The sequence below is a fragment of the Pseudoliparis swirei genome, chromosome 16, assembly GCF_029220125.1.
Source record: "Pseudoliparis swirei isolate HS2019 ecotype Mariana Trench chromosome 16, NWPU_hadal_v1, whole genome shotgun sequence".
In the NCBI taxonomy this organism is placed as follows: domain Eukaryota; kingdom Metazoa; phylum Chordata; class Actinopteri; order Perciformes; family Liparidae; genus Pseudoliparis; species Pseudoliparis swirei.
In genome coordinates, this window is record NC_079403.1 from 2,704,827 (window position 1) to 2,719,826 (window position 15,000).

General features: G+C 42.0%; 1 protein-coding gene across 17 annotated transcripts in view; it reads left to right on the top strand.

Moving 5' to 3' along the window:
- The window catches only part of tnikb (TRAF2 and NCK interacting kinase b), a 39,629-nt gene that overhangs the window by 5,575 nt on the left and 19,054 nt on the right, over positions 1-15,000 (top strand). For 6 of the 17 annotated variants that reach the window (XM_056433592.1, XM_056433596.1, XM_056433593.1 and 3 more), the window contains exons 3-17: positions 3,505-3,561; positions 3,785-3,910; positions 4,411-4,521; positions 5,596-5,686; positions 5,767-5,897; positions 6,100-6,154; positions 6,279-6,357; positions 6,955-7,130; positions 7,222-7,288; positions 7,514-7,712; positions 8,512-8,628; positions 9,767-9,853; positions 11,073-11,123; positions 12,099-12,296; positions 13,449-13,793. In XM_056433592.1, the coding sequence (XP_056289567.1) occupies positions 3,505-3,561; positions 3,785-3,910; positions 4,411-4,521; positions 5,596-5,686; positions 5,767-5,897; positions 6,100-6,154; positions 6,279-6,357; positions 6,955-7,130; positions 7,222-7,288; positions 7,514-7,712; positions 8,512-8,628; positions 9,767-9,853; positions 11,073-11,123; positions 12,099-12,296; positions 13,449-13,793 (1,890 nt within the window). Of the gene's footprint in view, positions 1-3,504; positions 3,562-3,784; positions 3,911-4,410; positions 4,522-5,595; positions 5,687-5,766; positions 5,898-6,099; positions 6,155-6,278; positions 6,358-6,954; positions 7,289-7,462; positions 7,713-8,511; positions 8,629-9,766; positions 9,854-11,072; positions 11,124-12,098; positions 12,297-13,448; positions 13,794-15,000 lie in introns of those variants that run through there. The other 11 variants (XM_056433594.1, XM_056433597.1, XM_056433598.1 and 8 more) reach the window with 7 other exon arrangements.

Genomic DNA, 15,000 nt, shown 5'->3' on the forward strand with positions numbered 1-15,000 from the left:
GTGTGTAAACACTCTGATACAAGCTCCGGCCAATCAGAAGCAGTGAATCGTTTTTCAAACACAGAGTTCGATTAGTTCCGTTGTTTGAAACCAGAGAGGCGCATCTCCCTGGTTCTGACCCGGTCTGTCTAGCTCGGTTTACTGGGTTCAATTCATCCGTCTTTGGCTTCATGCTCGTTGGGCTTCGGGATTTATTTGTCGACACTGAACTCGAACTGTATCGCCGGCGCCGGAGGCGTCGCTGTGAAGCTCAGATCTGGTTTTGAAGGCCCGCCTCCTCCCTCAGCCAGGGCTCCTCCCTCAGCCATGTCTCACTTCCAGCTCCTCGCTGGCAGCTGGAGGCGGTCCTTCTGACTCTAGGAAAACTGAACTGACTCGACTTTATTTCTGATGTCACATCCCTTTGTTCATGTTTTCGATTTTTTTTTGTGTTCCTCACAATTTGACTTCCTGAGGAAGTTAAATGTTGCTCTTTTGCAAGTGAAGTTCAACTTCTGACAGAATTAATCTGCATTTTATTAACGTTGATCTTTCACATATGTAGATTGTGTGGCAGGGAATGCCTGAAGCCATAAAATACCAACATCTGAGCATCTTCATATAGCATAGACTTCTATACAACCACAGGAGTTGCCCCCTGGTGGTCAGGATAGAGAATGCAGCTTCAACACATGAAGCATATACTTCTATACAACCAGAGGAGTCACCCCCTGGTGGTCAGGAGAGAGAATGCAGCTTTAACACAAAGTATAGACTTCTATACAACCAGAGGAGTTGCCCCTGGTGGTCAGTAGAGAGAATGCAACTTTAACACATGAAGCATAGACTTCTATACAACCAGAGGAGTCTCCCCCTGGTGGTCAGGAGAGAGAATGCAGCTTTAGCACATGAAGCATAGACATAGCATGTCAATGTGAATATTGTGTAGCATTAATGTTCCTTCAGAATAAAGGTCAGTATTGGGTGCAGGTGAACGTGGCTGCGCCCATGAGAACTGGTTCCTGGTTCATGTGTCGAGGCTTGTGCTTCGGGTGAAGAATGCGAGGCCTGCCTGAGCGCGAGGTGTCTGCCTTTACAAGTCGCCGTGCATCCTCCTCCTTCTCACCTGCCGCCGCCCTCTGTTCTCACTCTGTCGCTATCTTTATCTCCTCCCTCCCGCATGTGTTCATGTGGCTTGAATACAGCTTCCTCACGCCATCTCAATTCTTCCTTAATCTCTCGCTCAGCGGGGAGCTCGCTGTCACCTTTGGGAGATTGTTGTGCCGGAAGAGAGATAGCGAAACAAAGAGCCTCAGTGAAGACGTTATCTCTTCCTCTTGTCTCTGCATTTTTATTTCTTAATTTTTTTATCTGCCTCCACATTTATTGAATATTCCCTGCCGTTCGCCTTGCAGGCTTCACTCACTTAACCTCAGGTTCAAGACATCACACCGCATCTCACACCGAAACAGTCCTTATCTCTATAGTCTATATCTCTATTCTATATCTCTATTCTATATCTCTATTCTAAATCTCTATTCTATATCTCTATTCTATATCCCTATTATATATCTCTATATCTCTATTCTATATCTATATATCTCTATTCTATATCTCTATATGTAAATTCTATATCTCTATTATATATCTCTATATTTCTATATCTCTATATTTCTATATCTCTATATCTCTATTCTATATCTATATCTTTATTCTATATCTCTATTCTATATCTATATCTCTATGTCTATATCTCTATTCTATATCTCTAGTCTATATCTCTACATTTCTATATCTCTATATTTATATATCTCTATATCTCTATTATATATCTCTATTCTATATCTCTATATGTAAATTCTATATCTCTATTATATATCTCTATATTTATATATCTCTATATCTCTATATCTCTATTCTATATCTCTATTCTATATCTATATCTCTATTATATATCTCTATTCTATATCTATATCTTTATTCTATATCTCTATTCTATATCTATATCTCTATTCTATATCTCTATTCTATATCTCTACATTTCTATATCTCTATTCTATATCTCTATATTTCTGCAGGCATCTTTTATTTTAGTCGTACTTTAGCTTTATTGAGGAGTCTTGAATATGCAAGAGAGAATATACACGACGGACAATTTATTAAATACATAAATGAATCAACACTTGTATTGCTTGATATTCACCTTCAGTCAAAACTCTGGGCAAAGAGTTCATGGTCTCATCTCGAGTTGCAAGTCTTCTCCTAGCAGGGGATGCTTTAGGGGCGAGGCTACGAGGTGATTGACAGGTCGCTGGGCGGTGTGTGAAATAAGTATGTGTACTTATTTCTGTGAGTCATTGGACTGAAGGACGGCCAGAGGTCGACCGTGGTCGCTCTCCACTTCCTTTTCACTTCTTCAGACTGCATAAATGTAACCGGTGGTCACGAGATAAATATTCTATTATATTTATTTTAATAGATATTAAACCATAAAGACGAGAGACGCACAGAAAGAAAGTCGTGGAGAAAAATAGACTTTCTTCCTGGGAGTCGGTGGTTTTCAGCCCGTCAGATTCATTCAGTGTCTGATGCAACACTGAGTAACCAGGAGAGAGAGAGAGTGTGTGTGTGTGTGTGTGTGTGAGCAACTCACATGTGAAAGTGACCCAGAGTGTGAAATATCATGGCCTCCCTACACACACACACACACACACACACTGCCATCACGTTGCCTCTTCCAACCCCCCATTCGTTGCCCTCACTAAACAACCTGCCAGGCCTGTTGCTAGGTTACCACGAGGAGATGGTGTGTGTGTGTGTGTGTGTGTGTGTGTGTGTGATGGGGTGGGGGGCTGATGCCTAGCGAGGAGGATAAATTTCACCCTTTCTCGCTTTCACAGCTGCGATACTGACTTTGGTTTGGAGGCGGAGCCTCGGCGGGTGCGGTGGTTCCCAACATAAGGGTCGAGACCCCTCCAAGGGCCACAAGATAACCACATGAAAGATATCGTTTTTATTTTGGGCTTTTTCATCATGTGAAATTCTGGTTTTCGGACCTCTAAAAACATTCAAATCAAACGGCATCTTTGGTGGAACAAACGGTGTGACCAAGAGATCAAATAAACACCTTAATGACTCGACTCAATAATCAATAATCAACTCTTTATTTAGTGTCTCAGGAAACATTTCACTTCTGTAACTTCATTTTAGTAAGAAAACATTTATTTTACTACTTTGTCTATTTGCGTCTCCTAAAATCACCAGAAGTTACCGTGAGGTAACACCTCATTTGCATATTAAAGCATTTACATAATACAATCTTCTTATTGTCAGTAATGAACTGGTGAAACTTCATGTTGATATCTATGAGTTAATTATGTTTCCCTACTCATCGGGTGTCTCCCCTTAAAGTGCAAAATACACACACACACACACACACACACACACACACATATTTAGTGATTTCATTGTTTTATTTGATCCTTTTCAGCATCTTTCTTATGTCCGTCCTTCTCCGTCTTTCAGGGTCGCCATGTCAAAACAGGACAGCTCGCTGCCATCAAGGTCATGGACGTCACAGGAGTGAGTAACACACACACACACAAACACACACACACACACACAAATACACACACACACACACACAAACACACACACACACATACCTTTGGGCTAACTTGACTCAGGTGCTCACGTGACTCTCCTGGAGGTTTTTCTCTTTCCAGGATTCTAATATTTTGCATTTCAATAAACACATAATTGTTTTGATATTTGCATTGTGTGTGTGTGTGTGTGTGTGTGTTAGGATGAGGAGGAGGAGATTAAAGCAGAGATCAACATGTTAAAGAAGTACAGCCACCACAGGAACATCGCGACCTACTATGGAGCCTTCGTCAAGAAGAACCCTCCGGGGATGGACGACCAGCTGTGGGTACGGCAGTTTATTCACTTTTTTTTAATTTGAGAGAAAGACAAAGTCGTTCTTTCTTTAGCCATTTTTGTTTTCTAGCCCGAATGGAAGGTAAACAGACTTTGGTCCCGCCGACTTAACAACCAAACTAAATGTTCCGATTGAGCGTCATTCGAGACGAACTAGACCTTCAACTGCCGTTACGGGTGTACTCCATGACCCCGTGATCTCACTTTTGGGTGTGGTTTTGAGCATATTTGTGACCACACCCATTGGTGATGTAGGCGCCCAAGGTGATGATTCAGAATAACAGTTCAAAACACAAAAGATGATCAACTGGGAAGGGTTGAAAAACAGTTTAGGCTCAGCAATCACTCTTGAGAGGTGCTTTAAATAATTACTTATTTTCAAAAAACAGCCGGAGGAGGTTCACAACCCTTTTTAAACTGATGGCGTGATTCAGAAAATGCGTATCGATAATGCAAAGCATGAGTAGATGTGACGATCTTGTTCGCGTGCAGCTGGTGATGGAGTTCTGTGGAGCCGGCTCCATCACCGATCTGGTCAAAAACACCAAAGGAAACACTCTGAAGGAGGAGTGGATCGCCTACGTCTGCAGAGAGATCCTCAGGGTGAGAACCCACTTTCACATCCACAGTTACTGGTCAGCAGAACCAGGTCTCACCGTGGAAAAAAAACAAATGTTTTGGTGTCAATGGGGGGAAAAACTGCAAAGTTCAGGGGACCTATGTCAGTTCCCTGAGGAACACCTTATTTTAGAAATTCTGTTATTTCTGGTGGTTTATATTCGGCTGCAGAAACCCGAGTTTCTCTCAATGCAAAGTGCATCCTGTACCTTTCACACAGAGATCACGAGGAAAACATATGTGATCATTAAAGGAACCACACAGGGTTATTGATTAGCTGTGCTATTGATTTTTAACAAAGGCCATATTGGATCTTAGAGTAAATCATATTAATTAAGACACAGCTGGGGTTATTACTTTTATTAAAAACATATTTGTTATGTGTTATGTTGAACAAATTGAATGTTTTATTGAACTCTGTTGATTAGGAAAAACTGCAAAGATTAGGGGACCCCAGTCGGTTCCCTGAGGGACACCTTATTTTGAAATTCTGTTATTTCATGTATTTTATTGTTGCAGAAACCCAAGTTTCTCTCAACACAAAGATCATGATGAGGACATATGTGATCATTAAAGGAACCACAGAGGGTTATTGAAGAGCTGTGCTATTGATTTTTAACAAAGGCCATATTTGATCTCACTGGAAATCATATTAATGACTAATTACTAGTATACAAAAGAATGTTTTGAGAGATTATCAGTAATAACAAGTAGAAGTCACAGCTGCGGTTTCATTTATTAAAAATATATATATTTTTAGGTGTGAAAAATAAAGTTTCCGTTTAAATCTTTTGTTGGGAAACAATTGACAACGTAAGAGAACCCCAGATGGTTCCCTGAGGAACACCTTATGTTGGTAAACGATACCAATATGTTCAGTTTCTGTCAAAAACAGTAGATGGAGTGTTGAATAACCACAAAGTATTTTAATGATGATCTTACCTGAGATATATTAGGGCTACAAGACTTGAATAGGGAAACCTGAGGTTTACTTTCCGTCACACTGGAACAGGAAGTAGAACAGGAACAGGAAGTCGTCATGTTCCTCTGTGTCTCCAGGGTCTGACCCACCTTCACCAGCACAAGGTCATCCACAGAGATATCAAGGGCCAGAACGTGTTGCTGACGGAGAACGCAGAGGTCAAACTAGGTGAGAGGACACACACACACACACACACACACATAATAACAACATAACTGCCTCATGTTGTGCGTTTTGTGCGTCCGCAGTGGACTTTGGTGTGAGCGCTCAGCTGGACCGCACGGTGGGACGGAGGAACACGTTCATCGGGACGCCGTACTGGATGGCGCCCGAGGTCATCGCCTGCGACGAAAACCCTGACGCCACGTACGACTTCAAGGTAAAACTGTGTGTGTGTGTGTGTGTGTGTGTGTGTGTGTGTGTGTGTGTGTGTGTGTGTGAAAGTACTGCATTCAAAGTGTTTTTTAAGTAAACAATGGCAGATAGGGGCATGTTGGGATCCACAATGGCAGGTTTGCATCGGTTCCTAGGAAGTGAACGTTCTCACATCTCCTTGTCTCCTTGTCTCCTTGTCTCCTCAGAGTGATCTGTGGTCGCTCGGCATCACGGCCATCGAGATGGCAGAGGGAGCGCCGCGTAAGTTTTCCATTTCCTGTGTTTCTCTTCTCCTCCTCTGTCCTTCATTTTTTTGGTCTAATCTCTTTTCCTTTCCTTTCCCTCTGGTCTCATCTCGTCTCCTTTTTGTCCTCCTCTTCCTCAGCTCTGTGCGACATGCATCCAATGAGAGCGCTCTTCCTCATCCCCAGAAATCCCGCCCCCAGACTCAAGTCTAAGAAGTGGTGAGTCATTAAAACACACACACACACACACACACACACACACACACACACACACACACACACACACACACACACACACACACACACACACACACACACACACACACACACACACACATGTCCTCTGTACCTGTTCTGTTATTATTATTATATATTATAGAAGTCTATGCTTCATGTGTTAAAGCTGCATTCCCTCTCCTGACCACCAGGGGGCGACTCCTCTGGTTGTATAGAAGTATATGCTTCATGTGTTACAGCTACATTCCCTCTCCTGACCACCAGGGGGCGACTCCTCTGGTTGTATAGAAGTCTATGCTTCATGTGTTAAAGCTGCATTATCTCTCCTGACCACCAGGGGGCGACTCCTCTGGTTGTATAGAAGTCTATGCTTCATGTGTTAAAGCTGCATTATCTCTACTGACCACCAGGGGGCGACTCCTCTGGTTGTATAGAAGTCTATGCTTCATGTGTTAACGCTACAATTTGCATTTGAATTTAATTTAAAATATGCTCTTGTTTTTGTGTGTTTGTTGCGTGTGTGTGTGTGTCCGTGTGCGTGTGTCCGTGTGTGTGTGTGTTGTGCGTGTGCGTGTGCAGGTCGAAGAAGTTCCAGTCCTTCATCGACGGCTGCCTGGTGAAGAGCCACAGCCAGCGGCCGAGCACCGAGCAGCTGCTGAAGCATCCGTTCATCAGGGAGCTGCCCAACGAGCGGCAGGTCCGCATCCAGCTGAAGGACCACATCGACCGCACCAAGAAGAGGAGGGGCGAGAGGGGTGAGGCCCCGCCCCCCACATGGATCGGCCCGCGGGGGGGGGGGTGTGGACCTGAGCTCTGTGTGTGTGTGTGTGTGTGTGTGTCCTCCAGATGAGACAGAATACGAGTACAGCGGGAGTGAAGAGGAGGATGAAGAGAGGGAAGTCGGGGAGCCCAGGTACGAGTACTACTACTCATAGTACTACAACTCATAGTACTACAACTCATGGTACTACTACTCATAGTACTAATACTCATAGTACTAATACTCATAGTACTAATACTCATAGTACTAACAGTACTACTGATACTTCCTCTTCAGCTACTGATACAAGTACTACTTCTTCCATAGCTACTTCACCTCAAATTAAAGCTCCTCCTCCTCCTCCTCCTCCTCCTCCAGCTCCATCATCAACACCCCCGGGGAGTCGACCCTGAGGAGGGACTTCCTGCGCCTCCAGCTGGCCAACAAGGAGCGCTCGGAGCTGATCCGGCGGCAGCAGCTGGAGCAGCAGCAGAACGAGGAGCACAAGCGCCAACTGCTGGCGGAGAGGCAGAAACGCATCGAGGAGCAGAAGGAGCAGAGGAGGCGGCTGGAGGAGGTAGTGACCCGCCACAATAAGAGCCGAGGCAAAATGATTTGTAGGCGCTCAGGAGAGGCACTTCGGTCAAATTAATAAATGAAATAAATAAAATAAATAAAATAAATAAAATAAATTAAATAAATAAAATAAATAAAATAAATAAAATAAATAAAATAAATGAAATAAATGAAATAAATAAAATAAATAAAATAAAATAAATATATTTTTGAGAAATGTTCACAAATTAAATCCTGTTTTTCTTATTTTATTTAACTGGGTGTTTTTTTAACTTTAAAAAATACAAATAATAATAATAACAAAAAACTTTAATGTAAGAAAAGAAAGAAAAGAAAATAAGTTAAAGAAAATAAAGAAATAAAAGAGGGAGCGAATGTAACTCGCAGATCCAGAGTTCACGTTTGTTTTTCCGTCGTAAATAAATTCCTCGATCATCATCATTAAATAAATGTTTTGCCACCGTCCCAAAAAATAATTTCAAACCCTCTGAAGTTATCTTTTTACTTTGTTATAGTAATTTAAAGGTTGTTTTCTCTGATATCTAGATGTATTTTAGTTTGTTTCTTTTAACACTACATTTAACTAGATGAGAATGTTATCCTTCAGCCAATACTCCTCTTCACGAGCAGAGCCTGAACACACCATAATCACACTTTAAAAAAAACATCTCAGCTTTGATTATGCAACGACTCGTCCTCCACACCTGTGGTGTCGGCCCCTCGGCTTATCCAAATGCCAGGGACACACACACTTATTCATGTAAAACAAATAAATAATAAATCTCCTCCACCACCTGCAGCAACAGCGTCGGGAGCGAGATATGAGGAAGCAGCAGGAGCGAGAGCAGAGGAGGCGCTACGAGGAGATGGAGCAGCTCCGCCGGGAGGAGGAGAGGAGGCACGCCGAGAGAGAGCAGGTAGGAGGAGAAGCACCTGAACCCCCCACGTTACATCACAGGTGTCATCCACAGGGGGGCGGGGCTTACTGACACTCTTGCACTTCCCCCTCCTTGGAGCTATGTCTTCTTTCTCTCCGTGTGAAACCAACAAATTATGAAGTGAGAGATGAATATGTACCAAACACCCACCTTAATGTGGCATTGATTGATTGATTGATTGATCGATCCATAAAAACATGACAACAGAAGCTCATCTGTCCTCAGTGGGTTAAAAAGCTCCACGAAGCACCTTTAGGAGTGACTTGGGTAAAACGATTTATTAAAAGATATCACCGTAAAACTTCCTCAAATGATTACTTACATTCATACAGTTATTTGTTGTATTCTAATCTTTATGAAATGTTATGTTTAGATTTTCACATGGTGCATTATCTAATGGCAACCGTGGTGAATTTTGGAGAAATCTACAGATGTAAACAGACAAAATATTAAAAATAATTGTTTTCTGAAGGTGTCATGGAAGAAAAAATAAACCCAAATATAAATTGATCGGTTCATGAAAAGCAATGTTTTCATATGCAGCGTCTCCCTTTTTAAGACCTTTTTTTCTAAAATGCTAAGATCGTTTATTTTAAATATATACATTTGAGGAAGCGAGAACATTTATTACAATATGATCGTGTTTTATAAAAAATAAAAAAACACATTGAAAGGTCGAGTCTCAGTTTAAATCTCGGCAACGGTCTCAGAATAACAAAGAGAAAGTGTTGATTCACCACACGACCAGTTTCAGGCGGCTTTGCCAACGGCCGCATGACTAATAGTTCACTTCTCCTGCGGCGCTCCCTCATCGCTCTCCTTCAGGCCGACATTTCTGCCTCTTGCGCAGCAGATTTTCTGATCTTTAGCAGCGTCTCGCCGCTCCACTAATTACCCCCCCCCCCCCCACCCCCTGCTGCTTCTCCCTCTTTATCTCAAACATTTTTCACACCTCTTCAATAAATCTACTTTCCTCCTCTTTCATTTCCTTTCCTCCTGTTTCCTGCTCTGCTGATGTCACTGGTTGCCTGGGCTACGACTCGCTTCCTCTGCGCTCTCCGATTGGCTGCATCCCCCCCCAACCCCGCCCCTCCCCCGCCGGGTGCCGATTGGTTAGGAGTATATCCGTAGGCAGCTGGAGGAGGAGCAGAGGCAGCTGGAGATCCTGCAGCAGCAGCTCCTGCAGGAGCAGGCCTTACTGCTGGTAACGCCACTCAAACACACACGGGCCAACGCGCGGGCGGCGCGTCCGAAACAACCACGCTTTGTTCTTTAGAAACCCGAGAAGACGGTCGATACGAAAAACGTGAACAAACATCCGATCGATAGACGCGCACGGCGGTGGGCGTGTCAGTCGATGAGCTGGCGGTCTGGACATGAAACTAAACTCAGTTTCAATGTCTGTAGATGTAAATAGATTTCAAGAAGATTGGAATTTTCTTTTAATCCGTTGCCGTTTGACAAGAAAAATACATGTCAGCTCCGGAGAAGGATAGCTAATTTATTGTAACAACGTAGCATTAAAGCATAGTAAAACTATCAAGCCAGCTATTACCAATGTAGCATCAAAGCATGGTGGAAATAATGAGCCAGCTGTAACCAATGGAGCATTAACAGATTGTAGAAATAGCAAGCAAGTGGGCTTGTTAGCTAGCCATAACCAAATGTAGCATTAAGCATGGTGGAATTAGATAGCAAGTGAACTGGCTGTAACCAATGTACCATTGACGTGTTGTGGAAATAGCCAGTAACCTGGCTAGTTAGCGAGCTGTAACCAATGTAGCATTTACTCATGATGTAAATAGCACGCCGGTTGTAACCTATGTAGCGTTAACGGATTGTGGAATTAGCAAGCGGGTTATTTAGTGAGCTGTTAACAATGTAGCATTGACGTATTGTGGAGATAGCAACCAAGCGGGCTAGTTATCTAGCGTTCACCAATGTAGCATTAAGAATGGCTGAATTAGCAAGCAAGCGGGCTAGTTAGCTAGTTGTAACCAATGCAGCATTAAGCATGATTGAATTAGCAACTAAGCAGGCTAGGTAGCGAGCTGTAACCAAAGTAGCATTGACGTATTGTGGAAATAGCAATCAAACGGGCTAGTTGGCTAGCTGTAATCAATGTTACGTTAATAATTATGGAAATAGCACACACTGGCTAGTTAGCTATCCAGGACCGATGTAGCATTAATCATGGTGGAAATAGCGAGCCATTAAGCGGGCTAGTTAGCGAGCTGTAACCAATGTAGCATTGACACATTGTGGTATTAGCGAACGAGCTGGCTAGTTAGCGAGCTGTAACAATCTAACGTTAATGCATGGTGGGATTAGCAACGACCTAACTCCATATTATGAACACATGATTTGCACATATTTAAAATCTTTGGGTCCTAAAAGTTGTAAATTCATCTTTGGGCCCTCAGAGGCAGAACATCGCCACGAGCTCCGGGTCGGTTCATCTAAATTCTAAAATAGTAAGTCAAACTTTTTCCACTTATTTGAACGGGAATGTCCGTTCTACGTCTTTATTATTTCTATGGTGTGCCGTTTGTTTACACGCACACACGCACACACACATACTTGTAATCGCAGCCCCTTGAGGACCTTGACTAGGAGGTGTCGTGTGGGGACACACACACATTCTTGTATTTGTGGCCCTGTGGGGACCTTGACTAATGAGACGACGTGTAGGGATACACATACATACTTGTAATCGTGGCCCCGTGGGGACCTTGACTAGGAGGTATTGTGTGGGGACACACACAGATGCTTGTATTCGTCATACCGTGGGGACCTTGACTAGGAGATGTCATGTGGGGACACACACACACATACTTGTAATCATGGCCCCGTGGGGACCTTGACTAGGAGGTGTCATGTGGACACACACACACAGATGAATGTCAGACCCCTCCGAGCCGACAGGACGTTGTGAGAAAACAGGCAAAGACGAGTTTAGCATTTTCACAAGTTTTGAGAACTTGTGAAAACGTCTCGTGAACAAATCTTCTAAAATGAATAATCAAATATTAGACCGACGTAGACTGATCGTAATCTTACATTTTAATGTCCTTTGATTTGATGGATCACGGTGAATGCTGGTCACCTTTTGCATCAAAGAATATTTCACAAAAAAAGACTTTTATGAGTAAGAAGTTGTGTTTTCTCTTCTAGGACAGACGGGTTGTCTTTGGGAAACAAACATATAAATATGTTGTGTATATATATACTATAAACAAGAGTGTTGTACCTTTAAATGTGACGATGCATGAGAAGTTGTTCCTGTAACACGTAAACAAACAACGAGCTAAAACAGTCTCACACGGGACAACAATCTGTTCATCAGCTATAGATGTAAGCCCCGACGCATCATTTATGCATCGATGCGCTTGACTCCTCCCCCCCCCCCCCTCCCATTAACCTCTCCTCCGCCGCGCTCTGATGTGCAGGAGTACAAGAGGAAGCAGATCGAGGAGCAGCGGCAGGCCGAGCGGCTGCAGAGGCAGCTGCAGCAGGAGCGTGCGTACCTGGTGTCGCTGCAGCAGCAGCAGCAGCAGGACCCTCAGCGGCCGCCGCAGGACAAGAAGCAGCTGTACCACTACAAGGACCAGGCGCCCAGCAGCGACAAGCCGGCCTGGGCCAAGGAGGTACACGCACACGCTTCTTACTGATTTAAACACTTGCAAACACACACAAAAGTTTTTCAGGAAGTTTATGCAATTTTTTTTCTTTTGATTTGCCCGTTTAAGTAAAGTCACGGCACGACATGTTCTAAGAAATAATTCAGATTTTATATAAATATCTTTATGCAGATTTATGTGGTTTTTTATTATTATTTGCATACGTTATTTATAGACCGATAAAAGGAATAAAAACAAGGACTTAATAAAAATATTTAGTGGGTTTTAAAGAATGTTAAATAAAGGCGCATATTGGTTAATCACATTTTAAATACACTTATGTGTCATAAGAAACACAATTAATACACTTTTTGTGTGTAATATTACGGTTTAATATTCCATTAATTAAGGAGACGGCATTCTGGTTTATATAAAATAAAAAACTATTATATTGTTACTGGATGACAATAATAATATATTATTGTAAATAAATCTATAATAACCTGCTTATTTTTGAGGACAACAAATAAACACCCCCTGACGAGTTGGTGTGAATTAGAGGATGTTTGTTGTTGTTGTTGTTGTGTCAGTGTTCGGCCTCCAGGTGTCACCTGTCCTTCGCCTGCAGAGGACGACTCGTCTTCTAACGGCTTTCTTTTCTTTAGGTGCAGCAACGGGAAGATAATTAATGTTCTGGGAAAAGCCTCCTGTTTGTTTTATGTCACACAAAGTTTTTATTTGTTTATGATACCTTTTTTGTTTATGTTAGATTCTTTATTTGTTTTTCAACAATTTACTTTGAATGTTTTCTTATTTCTGTGACCTGAAAATATGGAGACATAATTCGGTAAAAATCAGATATTTAACTAATACAAAGGATAATTAAAAAAATAATCACATTAAATTATGAACAAATTTAAAATATATATAAAAAATATTTATTTCAAAGTTCATGAAAATAAATTTGATAATATGAAAGTAAATAGAAATGTCACATTTGATCAGTTAATTAATACCAATATTTATTGGTACAGTCAATGACATATTCAGTAATTTATCAAGTCATTTATTCATTTAGACATGTTTTATGTTGTCGGATGTTTGTCCTCGTTGTTCGTTGTCTCCATGGAAACGTAATGTGTGTTTTTTTAAATGGACAAACTGGCCTCGACCCTCCAGGTGATGCGCCGCGCTCAGAGCAACTCGCCCCGCATTCCCCCCAAGAAGTACCACTCCTTCCGGGAGCCGCGTGAGGTCAACATGGGCAACCTGCTCCTGCTCCCCGGCTACAAGCCACACCCCCACCGGCGCCGCCGCCGCCCCCCCTCCTACCCGGCACACGTCAGTCCCGCTAGGAGTCACCTGCGCGTGCCGCAGATCCTCGTCACCTGCGTGCCGCCACCGGGGATGCAGCAGCAGCTGCTGGGGAGGAGGAGCGCCCACGGCAGCCCCGACTCCAGGGGGCGGAGCCCTGACTCCAGGGGGCGGAGCCCCGACTCCAGGGGGCGGAGCCCCGGCCGCCGGGTCAGTGGGACGACGGACGGACTCTTCCTCTGATTCACTAACCCCGGCTGCTGGAGGCATTTCCTCCATAAACACCTTCTTTTATTCATTTCTCTAACCAGGTGGACTCACATGCATTAATAATATAATAATAACCTTTTTTCTTAATTAACTCTCTTTTTAATCTGGCAGTTTTCTCACAGGGATCTTTTAAATTAGTTTTTCGGGAGCTGCATTATTCTCCTCGCCACCAGAGGGCGATAAAACAGAATCAACTGTGAGGAATGAACGAGACGAGGAGTGTTGAAAAGAGAATTGGGCTCCTTTGTGTGACCCGTAAACCATAAACTGAGCTCAACTCCTTGTCTTTATGAATCCTAAATGCAGATTAATGTTTCATTTATTTTCCAGAAAAGGAAATAACCACCTCCATTCCTCTTCTTCTTCCTCTCTTTCCATCCTTTGTTGCGTTTCCTCCTTCAATCTTCACTTTACGTGTTTCTTTACAGGTCACTTGGGTCTTCCTCGTTCTTCATTTCCTAATTATTACCGTAATTATGAGAAGTAACGGTCATTTCTTGGAGAGGTGTGATTATTTTCTTCTTCTGGGCTTCTGAAGGTTAATAAGAGGCTGTTGCATGTGGAGGTGTGGTGGGATAATATGTATCTAACTTCGACTAACTTCAATCTGCTTAATATTACAGCTTTTGTTTACATTCACTTACTGATCGGGATTCTCTTAAAGGGCCAGTGTGTTGGTTTTATGGGAGTTTTTTTTTTTTACACGCCGTCCCTTTAAATTCAAGTTTTATTTTTTAGAGTCTTTTCTTTTTAATGTGTTTTTTTGTGCTTTTATTTATCTTTACTGGAGAAAACACAACAATGTCAATCAAAGTTTATAACTTTACACATTCAGGTCACCTAGATTAATAAAATAGAACCCAATCATACCACAAACTAAAATAACAATACAACTTAAACATAATTAAATAGGTGAAATAATTTGATCAACAATTAAAATAACAATACAATAATTAGTTTCAACCTAAATATAATGAGATAAGTGAGAATTAAAATAACAATAACATTAAATAAATTATTTAAACTTAATAACAATTTAATAAATGAATAGAAATATTATGAATATTTTTAAAATATATTATTTCAACTTCATAATAATAAAATAAATGGATACAATTATTATTAATATTTCTTAAATAACTTATTT